A 16,663-nucleotide genomic window follows, 5' to 3' on the forward strand; every position below is an offset into this window, starting at 1 on the left:
CACATCTTGTCCTTGAATTACCTTGTCCTTGAAAAAGTGTACTACCAAACTTTTAATCAAAAAAAAAAAAGCCTGTCATTTTTCACTTCGGCATCCTTCAAAGTGTCACTTACCGGTTAGACTTTGAAAAACAACTGCTGACAACCAGACAGCAAACACTTGCTGTCAGTATCCGGCAAATTGATTTGTTACTTCAAGCTCTCCGCTGTCAGCACTTTTACTTTGGCTGCATTTATTTGCATAGTCTGACGCTCAAGGGTTCGGGGAGATACTGTGTTTCCATTTCAGTCTATAATGATAGGATAAGCCTCTCGACGGGAGAATTGTGGGGCAGAAGAGGCGGGTGTATTAATGCCAAACCCTTGACAACCCCTTCCTGACTTTTATAGGTCCACACTCAACTCCCCCACACACACACACATGCAATTGCATATACAGAGACAAATTAGCTGTGTTTGCTTTCCAAGGGCTTTACTGTACCACAGGAACATATGGAGCAGCAGCATACAAACACTGAGACAAAACACATTTCATGGCTTTTCAATTCCACTGGATCACATCCAGTCCCTCCGAGTTCGCCTTCCCGACGCGGTTCCACCAGTCTCTGACGATAATCTAAACATTGTTATCTCCGTTTAACGACACAGACCTCGCTCATTATCTTCTCGTTGTGTAAATGACTTCTATAATTCTGGGAAGAAATTGCCTCTCTATTTTTAGCATGCATGTCTACGTCTTTTTCAGGGCAATACAGAAGATACTCCATGGAAGAAAGCACATGAGCGATGGAATTACACTTTATAATAACTTCCTGCAGTCTCCTTCTGGGTTTCCCTGCTGAGGTTTGTCGGCGCCGTCCGCGACCTTCTCAGGTGAATCGTCTACACTTGATGAGTTTTTGGAAAGCCCGCTTAAAGTCGTCGTTAAAGCAGGTGTAGATGATGGGGTTGATGAGGGAGTTGAGGTATCCTAACCAGGTGAACAAATCGAACAGCACAGGATCGAACCAGCACTCTTTACACGTGACCATGACAAGTGTGCCGACGAAGAACGGGAGCCAGCACACGATGAAGGCGCCGAGGATGATGCCCAGAGTCTTGGTGGCTTTCCTCTCTCGGGCGGCGCACAAGCGTTTCCTCTCCAGGACGCTGTCTGCGAGCTTCACTTTCACACTGTTGATGAAGAGAGGAGACCCTCCTCCGACCTCCACCGTCCCAGAGTGGAAGTGAGCCTCCTGGTTAGAGGATGAGTTCAGAGAACAGAGGGAGGAGGCTGCTGACGTCTGGATGAGCTGCGCCGTGGTGAAGCGCTTCCCAGAGGACGACGGCAGCTTCATGATGCGAGAGCGAGCGGCGACGTAGATCCGCCCGTAGAGGATGAGCAGGAGGATGGTGGGAACATAGAAGGCGCCAAAGGTGGAGTAGAGCGAGTAAGAGAGCTGATCTGTATTCACCACGCACTCTGTTAGCTCCTCGTGGGCTTTTGCCTGACGCCAGAAAAGCGGCGGGATGGAAATGGAAATAGAGATCACCCACACGACTGTCACCATGAGAGCTGCCCGCCGCATGGTGCGACGCTTGGAGTACTCCAGGGCGTCGGTGATCGCCCAGTAGCGATCCAAAGCAATCACACACAGATGCAGGATGGAGGCGGTGCAGAAGGTGATGTCAGATGACAACCAGATGTCACACACTATCTGCCCCAGCGACCAGGTCTTACTGACGGTATAGAGGATACTAACAGGCATGACCATGATGGACACCAGGAGGTCCGTGACGGCCAACGAGCCGATCAGGAAGTTGGCGGGAGTGTGAAGCTTCCTAGTCATGAAGATGGTGGCGATGACAAAGCCGTTTGAAAGCGTGGTAGCCAGAGTGATGAGCGCTAACAACACGGACAGGGAGATCTTGAAAACAAGGAGGGCTTCTTCACTCCATGGAGGCTCGGAGGTGGAATCTGGAAGTTCTGTGAGGTTGCTGGAGAAGTAGTCAAGGGAGCTGTTGTCAACTTCCATCTTTGACCTTCAGTTAAGAGCCATGCTGGACGTCAGAACAGGCATCACAAGTTCACGCAAGGAAGCCTGCGGAGCAGAGCTGGTTTCAGCTTCTCTCTCCTGCAGCATCTTCCCTCCATGATGGTCCTTGAAACGGTCACTCATACGAGCCGACGTCTATCATTTCGGATAATGCTCCTGTAATCAGAGCCCGCCAATTTGTCCTCGCCAATTCTTCAGTATTGATTCACCACGGCGGTGCAACGACCGGAGAGGCAAACGGTAATTTGTATTCCGCTCCTGTCAGACAGGCGCTTGGTTTCTCTCCCACCAATGCTCTTATCTCATCTCCAGCCAGCAGGCAGCTGGCAACTCCACCTCCAGTTCTAACCCTCCTATCTTTCAAATGCTTTAATGGGCGCCTCCTTTTCAATACTGCTAACCAGGAAGCTGAATGAAGACGGACCGTCTTTTCCAAAGATGTCTTTCAACTTCAGCTTTAAAACATGCTCCTTTGATGACCACGAGCCAGGCAGATTCTAATGGAAAATAATGCCATTATATTCAGTGAGTTAGCTCATCTACGGTCCTGCATTCTTTCCTTCCAACTATTGTCATCAGGATGACTCTGTGAGCGAGGTAAATAGCAAGATCAGCACATCAGGCTGAATTCCAGGGCTGGATGCAAATAAAGCTTAGGGTCAGATAGAAATCCAGCTGGAGACGGCGGTGGCGGCGGCGGCGGCGGCGGTGGCGGCGGCGTGAGGGTCTTTATCTGCTGCTATTAAATCCAGGTTTTGTCCGGTCGTCATCGTGAAGCATTCCTCTGTGAAAGAGACGATAAAAAGAGGGGTTACTTCTAATTGACTTCACTATCGCGCTCACCTACAGCCACACGGACACAAACAAACCACCTACATGAGAAAAAGCCCACACGCATGTGAGCGACCTTTAAACTTCCAGAGTGAACAGACCATTGTGATTTCATATACATAACGCCCACGGGCTCTGTCCCAGATCCATGCAGAATCCACCCCACCTCTTCCAAGATAGGTGTTTCAAACTAGGTGAAATAGAAGTCAATGATGGAAATAAAACAGCTCGTATCACCGTGATATTAAATGCTCTTATAGCAACCATTAAATCTCCTCAGGCTTCTTCATGGGCTTCACTCTTTCCAAGTTGGAGGTGGGTGGTGGATCCAAAATATTCCTTAAAAAGTCAGAGTTCTTTTATGTAGCAACACTCACAAAACAATGTCACACGAGCGTCAAACTGAAACCACAGCTAAAGCAGCTATATTTACATTTGACTGTTTTCATCTTCCGTGTTTATTTGTTTACTGATGTACGTGGGTTGTTGACCAAACCGGCGTCTTGTCGTCCGTTTTGCTGCACCCGTGATAATGAGGATCATCATGCAGTTGAAGCGTGGGCTTGTGGGAACATGGTTTATTATTCATGCTTAACTGCTCGGCCTGTGTTTCCACTCTTGAATTGGATTTTAATTAGAGTTAGGATTATTCTTCTATTGAGGGAGAGCACTATTATCCGACAGAAGGCCATGGTGGAGCCCCACCTTTCTTCCTCTTATTTTGCCATCTGCATAACTTTACAGTATGGATGTCATTGTCCAAGAAAGTCCTTGTTTAAATTCCCAAACTCAGTGAAGCCAAGTTGCCAGACTGAGCAGGAGCCAGCTCCATATGCAAACGCCACACAGCAAAGAAAATCAATCTTAACAAATAACTGAAACTTATCGAGCCTTCTATTCACAACACAAACAGAGAACTCTCCACCGCTTACTTTCACAGCATCCGCAGTCTCACTTCGGAGTAAACAGGAACTTACCTTCACCTCCATTATCAAAGCACTTCTCCACAACAAGCGTTAACAGCGGGGGCGAGATAAACTCCCTCTTCAGCTGGATCACCACCCTGACAGACACAAACCCGAGTTCTCCTCTCCCAGCAGCGGCTGTACCTACAGTAAACATTTGCTCAAATATGCAGCTGATGCCCCACACACTTATCTCAGACATACTTCTATCCATAGAGAGCGAAGAAGTGCAATGCTCGCTGGCATGGCGCAGATGTTCTTCCTTGGTTTCTCCCTCTCCTCCATCACCCTGTGGTGCGCCGCTGCAGATGCCATATACAAGACTATCCTCGCCACAGTGCGGGAGACTGAACTCAGACTACTATCTTTCAACATCTTTCTACTTTCTGCCTTGAAAAACTGGCAACAGGCAGTACAGTGGTCAGCCTCACATTATCAGGGTCACTTCAGGTGTTCAGGAGATATTTGAAGTAACACAAAGGACCTTCCTTGAACCGAGAGGTACAATGTGTTGAGGAACGTGTCAGAGGGTTGGGATGGAATTACTGGAGAATGATGGATGGGTGGAGATAGTGTATGAAGTGTGGACACCATAATGTTGCATTATTCAGGCTTGCCTTCTTACCTTTTCTACTTCTGGCAATGGCTGCAACGTAGTTACAAGAAAATCGTGGTTTCTCAGTTTTTTGTTACTTATTTTTATTTGTTTTATTTTTATACATTTATTTTGAAAGGTACACGGGTTCAAGGAAGACGCTTCAAGAAGAAAACTGGACCATCTCCTGTGTCACTGATGTAGTGGTGGTGTAGCTGGAACTAAGCAGGTGCTTCCAGCAAGCCTCCTTGATTTAAAGGGACACTCATATCAGACTCGGTTTAAACTACTTTCTTCCGATCGAACACTGCCATTGACTGAGTTTTTGTCCTCGTGTACGACCACGTCTCACTCTGCTGATGTATAGCAAACACAAGTAAAGTTGTGGACCACATCTCTCATGCTGTATAGAAGAAGAACTCTTTCTTGGATGCTTCACCCATGTGGCCCAGACGCTTTACAGCAATCCATTTGCTGATTCTGGTGTTGGTACATTCACAGCCTGTGCAGAGACACTGGAGATGGATAACTGACTTACCTTTGACAGAGTAGTTGCTCTGAGCTCAACAGTTCACTTTACACCAGACCTGGGCAAAGTGTGGCCCGGGGGCCATATGAGGCCCGATGCCTGTATTTTCGTGTCCCTTTTAACGTCAGACAAAAACATCCCTTCAGCAGTAAATATGGCATGTTCTTGTTTCAAGATTAAATTTTTCTTCCTTTCATTGGCCATTTTTGTGTGTTTTTCATGTTCCTCAAAATACATTGAAAGAATATTGACAATATATTTAGAAATAAATTATATTTTTATCTTGAACAGGCCCATAGTTTTGTTGATTTATATTCAAATTAAGTGGATATCAAATGTTTCAATAGGTTTCACGGCAAGTTTACACTTCTTACGATACTTACTTACATTTAATCTTTTTAGATCAACTTGTCCTTGTTACTTAAGTATATATTTAGGATATTATTCCATCATGTTTTGTAGTCTTCTTTTTGATGATGACCCCTCGCAACAGTTACAGTTTCTAATGTGGCCCTTCAGAAAATTCAATTGCCCACCTCTGCTTTACACAGAGAGGACGTGGTTTTGTACGGGCGAATCACACGTCTGATTTTGTTGGTATCAGAACAAACATACATCATACCCCAACAAATATGCTCAACTGTACTCTGAGTGTGATGTGGCACATCCATAAAATATAGACTAGGGATTTTTTTATCACACTGGCGTGACCCCTGACATGACAGCCCAGAGGTCAGAATACATTATCTTCCACTTCTCCACAAAGATTTCAAAACCTCTGACGGGTTCAAGGGTTCACCATATGTGTTGAGCAGCTTTTACAGTGAAGCTGCGTGGGATTGACATGCATGAGGAGAATACATATGTGCGCCACCTGCACCTCCACACAACAATCCGCCCACAGATACGCAAGCACAAGCAGATAGATGTTTATAATGCGGAGCGATGGCGTGAAACAATGAGGAATAAAAGGCAGTATTTTAGCCAATATCTTGGAGGCATTTATCGCCTCTATGATCCCTGTTGGAAGTATTTCTTTCATTCATCAGAGAATACATGTCAAAATGAATCCCAGCTATTCAATTATGATGTTTAATTTTTGTTTACTCAGCCAATATTTTCACACAAGGGTTAATAGTTGACCTGAAATTGTAGTCAAAGGTCAGCGCATTCTAAGGTGAAAGAAGAGCGTGGTGTCATTTCCTATTGAAAAATGCCTCATGAGCTTTCCAAAACAACAGCATTCAACCAGATTTGCAAATCGGCGTTTCTCATTTAAAAACCTTTTCAAACCAATTCGTTTTAGACTCAGACTTTTCTGGCGCCAGCTGTTAAGCAAGAAAGCGGTTGTGTATCGAGCCCAGCTGAAGATGTTTTCCCGAGCGTTTGATCCGGAGCACAACCGTGTATGTCAACTCTGGAAGCAGAACAAATCTGCGAGGCTTTTAACAGGACCGAGGCAATTTTTCGCAGTCGACTGTGTGCCGAGATGCTTTTTCTTTTTTCCCTCCACAGAAGCCGGACGGGGAGAACGTATTAATCCAGGAGCAGCAGCCATCATTCTCACTGACTGCACTTCTTTCCTAATGATGCAGATCCTGCTCACCCACAACACATGAGCATCTGTTGACAAGTCAAAGTGTGACCGTATAGATATCATTTTTATTCAAAGAACACTCGTTTCTCAAGCTGCCTGAATTTAACAAGTCCAACACGCTTAAGGTTTTCGCCACAACAGGTCCACTACTGTATGTTAACGTCACCCCAGTGTTCCACCCTGCCTGCAATCTCTTCTTCACCTCCAGTAGTCTGGTACATGAGTGATGCCAAATCTGTTTTGGCAGGACAAAGGCTAAAGCTAAAGTTGATCTACTCACATTTAGCTCTAGCCAAGTTGAGCCTGATTATGACCACCATGCCTTGTCTCTCAGAAGTCGAGTCGGATCGTACTCGCTCGGATTACACTGGGACAAAATTGATATGAGGAAATACAACATTCAAATTGGGCCTGAAACTTGTCGAATCAAAGGAACAGTCTAAGACTTCTAGAACTTGAATTTGTTTTGCCTAACTGCTTCATTTGTAAGTACAGGAAAATGGAAAAACAGGGTTCTGTTTGTGATCCTCAAAGTGAAACAGAGAGGCCGATATTAGAGTCAATGTTTTGAGGGCGAACACGACTGCCGAGGGCGCTACTCTTGCAGCCGCTAATGAGGTTGAACTATTTTTACTTTATGTACATGTGTTGTCTATTGAACTGTATCTTTCTTTCCCAATTAATTCATGTTGGCCTTTGCATCGTTTGCTATCTCTCTTGCTGCTCAAGCTCCTTGCTTGTGTCTGAGCTCAGACTCTCAATTCTCATTTTCTCTCTCTTCAAGTCATTTTTGGATTTCTGCCTTTGATCTGCGCTCACATCCAAGTGTCTCACTTGAGAGTATCCACTGGTGGTTTATGAGCTTCATCCTGTGCAGGACACATATTGTTTTTGTTCAAGTTTAGCATTGTTTGTGTATTTTATGTATTTTGTTTTTCATGAGAATGATCCACATTCATAGAAAAAAATATTTTTTAAAATTTTTAATATCTCAAATTTCACGCCAGGTCTATCCTTCTACTCACCCCTGACATCTTCAATTTTTTGGTACTTGTAATATTACAATTCTTTATTTTACATGCACAGTTTCTTCCTTATAGCAAATATCACAATAAAAATAAACTTCTGTTTGTGGTTTCTGCCCTTCAGAGCAGACACAATACTTCCTTTTAAGTGTCCACCATGGTCTGGTCTACGAGGGTAAGATTTACCACAGGCTTTATTGCATTTACTGCATCTCAATTATACTGAAGTAATGAGTAATTAGTGTGGAAACAGCAGATTATCCGAGCGAGGTGACAGGCGAGAGGTCAATAAATCAATCTTTATAAACCGCACAAGTGCGAGGATAAATCACGCGAGTCCCGAGCGGCCATTCACCCAGGGCGCAGAGTGGGATCCGAGAGAAGCCGGACGCGAATGTTTAAGTGGATGTGAACTGTTTTGTTTACCCGTTATGAGTGACAGCACAATGAATGTTAACTAGAGGAAGAATAAACACGTCGGAATATAAAAAGACGGCTCTTGTGAGTTGCTTTTTTTCCTGGTGAATCATGTTCAAGTCAGGGAAAAATGCATAAATCAAGGGAGTTGGAGACAAAAGGCGACTGAAAGGTTGACAAACTGAACAGGCAGGATGTAAATGTGTGCTTTCATCAGTTTTATATATATATATATATGCCTATAAATACAGGAGCTTTCAGGGGAATGGCTCGTCCTCCATTCACCTCTTTCTCTCAGAAAGTCTTTCTCTTCTGCCGCTTTTAGTTTCTGGGACAGGGGTGCCAAATATCCAAAAGTCACAATGCCTTTATGAATGAAAATGAGACACCAGTGAATGTGGCTCACCAGGAGCAAAAATGTGTTCAGATTTCAGGTGACCAATGATTTGAAAACTCAAACAAAGCAGCAAAGCTTCAGCGCAGAAAGAAAGATGCAGTCTGATCGTAATCGGTTCCTTCCACTCTTGCTGCAAGGCAGTTTCTACGTCCCCAAGCTGCTCGATCTGTGGGCGACCACCGCTCTAATGCAGCTGTTACATCACCAGAGTGATTGACAAGTTTGGGATGGGTGGGTTCCGTTTGAATACAGAGACGCCCCTTCCAATGAGGCGCTACTTCGCTATACTATTCCATCCACAGGTCTCCACTCACAGCGGTGCATTGATGTGGACTGAAAATAATCGATCATGGCTTCTCATTAAAAACTAGGAACTAATACGGCACCAGAATACACACATGAAAAATGAAAAAAAGGCATGTGAACATAAAAGTCAGGACTGAAAAATGTGTAATTTCATAGCGTCATAGAGCGAGACCGCTCCGTGGCCACAGGCGGTGCTTTGAATTGGACCCTGGTTTGATTAAAAATGCATCAACATGTGATTTCAAAGCTCACGTGCCGCTTTGCATCACTCCGCAGCCATGACACACGCCTAAATAATTGTTACAATGTTATGCAAGTAATGCGCGAAGAAAAATGTTTTGGGTTTTGAGAGTTTCATTCTGTAGTCTAAAACCATGCGGAGGGTAACTGGTGACTGCGAGGGGTCACGTGTGCCCTGCGTGAGTGCCCCCTGTCTCTCACCCTGGGCACTGTATCTACTTAGATCTATGGGGCAACGGACCGCCACAATATGGAGGTGAAAGTGGAAGCATTGTTGCACTGAGAATAATAACAATTATTATTATTAAAAATGAATATAACTGGAAATACAGACATACAAAAGTGAATTACCTATCTGTTTTGATAAATAATGCTTTCCAAAATAAATTTTCATTAGACATCCTCAACAACGCATGAAGCATTATTTTAGCAATTTTTGATGATGAATTATTTTCAGTGCTGGAAAAAGGGATTGACATTTCAAACGAGGACTATTTCCTTTTGAAGCTCAGTGCTCTCACACAATTATTCCAGTGACGAATGATCAGAACATGAGTGGAAGTGGGGTATCAAAAATCTTTGCTTCAAAGACTCCCATCCATCCTCAGCAGTTGGCATGATGCCTATTAAAACAAATGTCATAAATGTCTTCGATATTGTTCAGTGGAACACAAGATGGCAAAACGCTGTCCTTGTCCATGGTTTTGGTTGGCGACACTGAGCAAGAATATTGAGATGGAATTTATGCTTTGTGAAGTTTTGTCAAACTCAAATGAATCCTGCACAGATGCAGAACACTCTCCAGTTTCCATCCCTGCAGTCTGACGTGTTCAGGACTGGTGCTATGTTGTATGTGAATCAATTGTGCTCCATGTACACTTTCGTTGGGTTAATCTGCTTCTGCTTCTCCTTTATTCTTCTTCTTAAATCAGTATATTGACATGTCCTCCGGTCTGCTAACACTCCACCGCTCCTGTATTGTGAAATCATCAATCTTAAGCATTGACTTAACCAAAGTAATTTAGTGTGAGTGAGTGCAACAGGTTCAATAAATGAGCCTTTACAGTGAATTCAGAAGCTTTGGCTTACACTATCATCTGCAAGGACATGAAACACCCATGGATTGTGGGTTTATGGACCATAGTTTGCCAGGCATTGAACACATATTGGTGAAGTTTGTACAGCTTGGACAGTGTACATTTGAAATGTTCCTGAATACAGCCATAATGTCAGTTTATTCCTGGATAGCAAGGGTGATGGAGAACTGTGACCCTTATCTGAGACAACTATCTGGAATATGACTGCAAATACACAAACAAAAACTAAGATTTACCTTGCCATATTTGACATGACGCCAACATTGGTGTAGGTACCAGATTTTTGAGTCCATTTTGAGGTCTTTAAATGACCTTGAAATGACCTGTCTCAGCCATGAAAACAAGTCAAAACGTTTACCTTCTAAACTTAATTTCCACTTTGCATGTAAAGAGATGGACTTCTCCTCCGCCTGCTTCCATATAAACGTGGTGAGGTGTGACGTCTCCTTAGCCACTTGATTTATCAAGGGACAGTGGAAGCCAAAATTCTTTAACCTATCAACTTGTCATTGTTGCCTCATAACACTTTTATGGTTAACTGGTTTTATTAGTTTTGGACCAGAGCACCTCCTGGATGAGGAGCAGGGGCAGTTTATTGCTGAAGCGCAGGCATCTGCTGCTCTCACTATCCGCTATAAAACACTGCCACAGCTCACAATACGCTTTTATCTGCTGAGGTGGAGAGATGGGATACTCCCACTGAATCTGGAGACGGGATGGGATGTGTGTTTACAAAGAGTGTTATTGGCTCTATAAATAATAAATACACGCAACAGTTTATGTGCAGTAACATGGTGCGAGAGCGGCTTCGGTCTGTAAAATATTGGGGCTGGTTGGGGCTCTGCTGGATCGATCAACACCTTCTTTATATGTTTGACTCAAGTCCTGGATTGATTCGGGTTTGAAAAAAGTTTGACTTAAATATTGAAGGGTTTTTAGAATGGCTGTTCAGGAGAGCAAGTTTCTGAACTCATCCATGACACCATCACCTTCTTTTTTACCGGTTTGTCGAGATGAATAATATTAATTCTGGGGAGAAAAATGGATGCTTAACATCGTGACAAACAATATTAAGAAGCATAAGTGAGCTGATTTGACTTGAGCTTCAGCCCGTGCAAAACAAAGACTAACTTTGGAACAGTGTTGACTTCACCAATGTCAGACAGAGAGGTTTTTCTTTTCAAGCACTTGACTTTGGTTGAAAGTTGGGGCAGCAAGTTCTTGGCGACAAGCACCTAAGTGGATTTCCTCGTACGCCGGTGCTTCTAAAGGTCAACGCTGTGCTGCTGTGTCCCAAACAGAGAAGTCACCAGTAGACAAAAGCTAACTGCTTCTCCCCCCCATCTGCGTCTATATCACCTTGAAAGTCCTTAATCCCAACACTGATCCGCGATAGCCACCCAGACCAACAGATTCAGTCAACAAATAAGAGCCTGGATAATGCGCAGCAGCCTTGGCGGGAATCAAGTAATGGAAGCAGACGTCTTTCAACAAGTAGTCAATCTTGGACCATTGGCCTCTAATAGCTTGAGTGGCGGAGGGCGCGCCGCGAGAGCAGACTGTTCAGGCTTGAACGGATGATGCGACCTTGAAGGTCATTCTCTTCCCGTGACACTCCGAGACCATAATTGGGACTCTTATCTGTCGGGATCAATTTCTGACAGCAGTTGTGAACGTGTAACTAGACTGACACATTGATGCAGATAGATACAAGCATGCTCAACGCTGTAGTTGAACAGAGCAGGATGCTAATGTCTACTGAAGGAAGTGGCCAGTGGTGACAAGGGAAAGGGTGGAGAGAAGAAGCCTGACTGACCTGCTGTCCTGACAACAAAGTTTTGCTATTATTCACCATTATTTTGACTCAAAATAAACTGCCATGTTCTCTTCTGAAAATGGAAAGGATTTTTCACAGCTTGTCTGTTTAATCCTGATTGTTAATTCCAAGGGATTACATTAGCACGCAGGCTTCAATTTTAAGAAGAAACTCCTGCAGCATAGAGGAAACAAGAGAGTAGCAAAGATAAACCGAAGCTTCCGATGGTAGTTTGGTTCTTGATGAATTTGGAAGAGTTGGCTGCCACTGGGGTGCACCGTATTAGCACTTCAAAGATTTTCCTTTATCTGAAATGACTTCAGTGGATGGAGGCGGATGAAGTTTCATCTGTTCTGACCGGAGAACAGGAAGTAAGTCAAGCAAGCATGAGCCAAGTATCAGACCAGGTTATGGAGCTGGTGGAATTACTAAAGTTCCTGTTGGACTTTTGTACTGCTGAGATTATGGACACTTACATAATAAATGTAGCTATTTTCACTTGACTCTGGGATGGCCAATGGAGGAAGTTTCACCTATAGATGTGCAGCAATTGAGCAAAGTGTATAATCAATGAAGCAAGTTCACTTCATTCTATTGGCATTGTTTCTTAAGTGCACTGCGGAATAGTGTCAATGAGGTCTGATTAGAGCCACTCCTCCCTGTGAGGCAGAGCAGCTGGCTTTTATCAAGATAAAGCCTTCCATGGCAGATTTCAATAACTTTAAGTGTTCACAAATGGTTCTTTAATGTTCACACTGAAGTAGCCATTTGCAGCTTTCATGTGAAAATGTACACTGACAGGAGAATGGTGTCGTGCTAAAGTGTGGAAGACAGAGTCAGAGTTGCCTCAATGCGAAGTGTATTCTCATAAATGCAAGTCAGCCGTGAGAGATTCAGGGTGGATCTTAGTTTATTTTAAAGCGGAAACAATAAGCCTCTGGTTGTTTTCTGGGAGGAAATCTGAGGGTGAGTGGGTGTCGCTTGAGCATGAATGCAACCTGAAACTGTTTGTGTTAGCTTCTCGTGGAGACTTCACATCAGTCTCACTGGGGAGAGTGGAAAAACCCTCTAACACGACCCGGGAGGAGACGGTCTCAAATGAGTCCGACTGGTGTTAAAGCCCAGAGAGCTTGCAGACTTGAGTGGCAGAGCGAGGAGGGAGGGGCTGCAACTCACTGTTTTTTTTTTCTCTTCACTAGAAAGAGAGTGAGGTGCAGCTTAATGTGTGGAGCTTGGACTCTGCTTCACCCTCTGCTGCTAACACACTTTAATTTCAGCCTTCCAAAACACAGATCTGAGGAGGTGATAAGGTCCTTCACCATTTTACCAATAAGCAGCAGAGCCATTTAAACAAAGTGTTAATAGTTGGATCTGATAAAGGAACTACTTGAAGTAGTTGCCAACATTTAGTGGCATCCTTTTTAACCGTCATCCTTAAATAGTGAGCAGAGCAAATTCCACCTTAAGTGCCAATGCAGGGCATCATCATCATGTGGTCATCTGCTGCAATTTTCCACTCAGCTGAGCAGGTGATCTCCTTCCCTCCTCTCCCTCCATTGAACATTACATAGTGAGGCGTGCAGGTACAGTTGTAGCTGACCCTCCTCTCGCCGCACATTAGATGCTGGAACATCGCCCTGCAGGAACTGGCAACTCTCACTCCTAAAACCTCTGCATTCAAGATGAGATCATTTTTTATTTATTTATTGTAGCTCCTGCTGCAATGAAATTGAAAAAGAAAAAGAAAAAAAAATGAAACTAGTGCTTTGAATTGAATGAGATACATGAATCGTAACGGACTGAGTTGAATTTAAGAATAAGGAAGAAGAGGAATAATTCAAGTGAAGGGTGAAGGGAACTACAGCAGCTGTGGGTGAGCAAACATGAGAGCTTTACGTAACGTGACAATAATTTAAAAAACATTTCATTATTACCTCCAACTATTATACAACAACAACATATCTAAAATGCCACACTTTTTCTGATCATAATCCAAACATTAGCTCAGAGATCATGTAGCTATGTGCCACCCATAACTTGCCATTCACAAACCTGAACCACAAACAGCCTTTTAGTTGGACTTTTCAAGCTTTTTTTCTTAGCCTGTTTTAAACGGCAGTTCGATGTGATATCGGTCTCTCTTTACGCGCAAATCGGGCGTTTTTCCAAGCAGCATTTCCATGACCCTCACCATATCTCCTCTGGTTCCCTTTGAGAACCCCGACGCAATAATAAGAAAAGATCATAAAAAATATTCCCACTGTGTTTTCATCAACGTCGGATCGGGCTGTGCGTAACGGTGCCAAAAGCGCGTTTGCCTCAGTCTAATTCCTGGCCACAATGTGATGCAACTTACCTTAGTTTTCTCACGGGGGTGAATGCAGAATTTAAAATGGGAATCCCAACAGAGTCCTTCGGTCACGCTCGTCCCCTTAATCGAATCCAGGACGACTCTGCCGTCAGATTTTCATGTGAATTACATGATCTCAGCGACAAAAGTACCGAACTTTAGCGACAGTTCACGTTAGAGGTAACATCCCAAACGATTTCTTTGGGATTTTTAAACTTCGTTCTGCGTAAAAGTGCATTAAAGTGCAGCCAGTTCTCTGAGTCGAGCATCAAGGCGTCGTTGATTTTTTTTCCTCCCGCAAATCTCGCCTCCAGGGAAAGAGAGAGAGCTAGAGAGAGAGAGAGAGCGAGAGAGAGAGAATGAGGGAGGAAAAGCGAGTTGCATCCAGATCTTCGCATCAGCGGCTTTTCCTGATATCAGCGCGTCGCCCGTCTGTGCCAGCGCTGCGCGCATTTACGCACCGAGGACTGGAGTTGTTCTGTTCGCACCGGTCACAGAGTTCAATGAAACCTCACAGAGAGAATCAAAGAATGAGATCCATGACTCTGAACGGAACAACTGTTCGCCCGTTCGTCATCACTCGCTCTTAAAATCAAACACACATGATCACAATAGAACCGCCCGTAGAACCGCATTTTTACGGAGATCGCAATTATTAAACCAATATTTTCACATTATTCTTTCATTTATTTTCTCTTCACGAATCAGTTTTATTGTTGTTTAACATTGTGCATCTGTTAAATTAGCAATTAATACAACATTTACCAGTAACGTTTATCCTTGTACTATTGTCTACCGCTCAGCAGAGGTTGGGTCACGGGTGCAGCAGCTGGAATGAAGATACCCAGACTTTTCCTCGTTCCAGATTTCCACCGATGTATCTGTGCTCTAACCATATTGGGCTACAATGTATGGGGCTAGAATGGGACCAGCTTACATTGGCATTGAAAAAAAGAATATTAGCTGAAAAAATACATTTAGAAATATGTTCTTATTTTTAATTTTAATACAATTCTAGTTTTCAACCCCAATACAAAATGTTTTAATTCCTTCGTTTTTCAGCCAATTTTTTTTTTCAATGGCTATATTCTTTTTTTTTTTCAGCCATTTTTTTAATGCCAGCCCCATATGAATGTGGCTCACGAACCTCACAGCGTATGTAAGTAGTGAAGAAGAAGAAGTATTATTATTTTGTATTATTTTGAAAGGAAATGATTTGTATTTTGTGCTCAGTGCTCTTTTCTAATCCAGCCCTGTCTACGATCACCTGAGCAGCTTCATTTCTAACTCTGCCTCTTGTCTCTAAACCAGGCATCAGAGCAGGTGTATGGTTTTCTCCGTCCGCTCTTGCTCTTACTCTTCAGTGACAGATCAGCCTTCTCTACCTGTTCCACCCTGCCTGCACTCTCCTCCCCCCCCCCCAAATACCAGATTGACTGATCATGAATTCAGCTTGGTGTGATTCAGCTGCAACCCAAAATTGTACAGTCGCCAAAGAGCTGAACACTTTTTAGACGATTGACTCGTCCAACTCGCCTTGAATGATGTCTATAAATAACATTGACCGCATCTTCCCACAGTTTAACAGCAAACACTTTCATTGATGGCTGCAGCCGGACCCTTCCAAATAGACACATATCTCTCAGTTATTTTGCACTCTCACACCCCCGTACAGTGTAATAGATCCTGTTAGTTCATTAAATACCTCCATTGAAATGCAGCTTCGCTCCCCATCGCTGCCTCGTTTATCTTAAATGGAATCAATAGCGGCTCCTTAAAAGCTAATTAGCAGAGTCTTCAAGTGTAGAAAATGTATAGAAATGGAAATGAAGCACATTAGTCTCACGAATGCAAGCGCAGTTGGATCCTGGGCCATTAGATTACCGCAGATAAGCACAACATGTCCTGAAGATGGAGAAGCCACTCCTCATCATCTTTAATTGTGGGTGTTCTGGGAACATAAAATGCAGGGAGTCAAAGTGTTTATGACTCGCGATCGAATGACTCGCTGTCAGCCTGTTTAGTCAGTGTCCTCTTTCTGACTTGTGGCTCCAGATTTGAGAGCTTCAGAGCGGATGTCTTGCAGGCTTCTATTGGTGCGTGTGTTCACACTGGTGGGCGTTCGGAATCAAAAAGGAAATATTGATCCGCGTGTGAGCAGCTTGTGAGTGATGCAATGTAACTGAACAGCACAGTGATGGAGGAGCGCGACATGGCTGCAGCGGAGACACTGAATCTCTTTATACTTTCCTCTGCCACTGATCGATAGTCTTCCTCATGCACTCTCCTTTATTATTCCCAAATTCCCTGGACTTATACATTCTGTTTTTGTCAGCACCATTGTGTCCACTGCGAGTCTCAACTACCGCGGTGAAGATGAGTCAGTGAGCGAATACTGATCAGGATCTTTCAGGAACTCAAGCAGCAGGCAATCCACATTAGTTTAAACACAATAAAACAGTT

At 43.7% G+C, this 16,663-nt stretch overlaps 1 protein-coding gene across 1 annotated transcript; it reads right to left on the reverse strand.

Annotated features, from left to right (window-relative positions):
• Positions 1-247: 247 nt before the first annotated feature.
• Positions 248-14,566, reverse strand: htr1d (5-hydroxytryptamine (serotonin) receptor 1D, G protein-coupled). The gene is made up of 2 exons (XM_053845154.1): positions 14,207-14,566; positions 248-2,819 (listed from the first exon to the last, which is right to left on the reverse strand). The coding sequence occupies exon 2, from the start codon at positions 2,012-2,014 to the stop codon at positions 869-871; it is 1,146 nt and encodes a 381-aa protein (XP_053701129.1). The 5' UTR covers positions 2,015-2,819; positions 14,207-14,566; the 3' UTR covers positions 248-868.
• Between the last annotated feature and the right edge of the window lie 2,097 nt (positions 14,567-16,663).

The sequence above is a fragment of the Synchiropus splendidus genome, chromosome 16 (assembly GCF_027744825.2).
Source record: "Synchiropus splendidus isolate RoL2022-P1 chromosome 16, RoL_Sspl_1.0, whole genome shotgun sequence".
NCBI lineage: Eukaryota > Metazoa > Chordata > Actinopteri > Syngnathiformes > Callionymidae > Synchiropus > Synchiropus splendidus.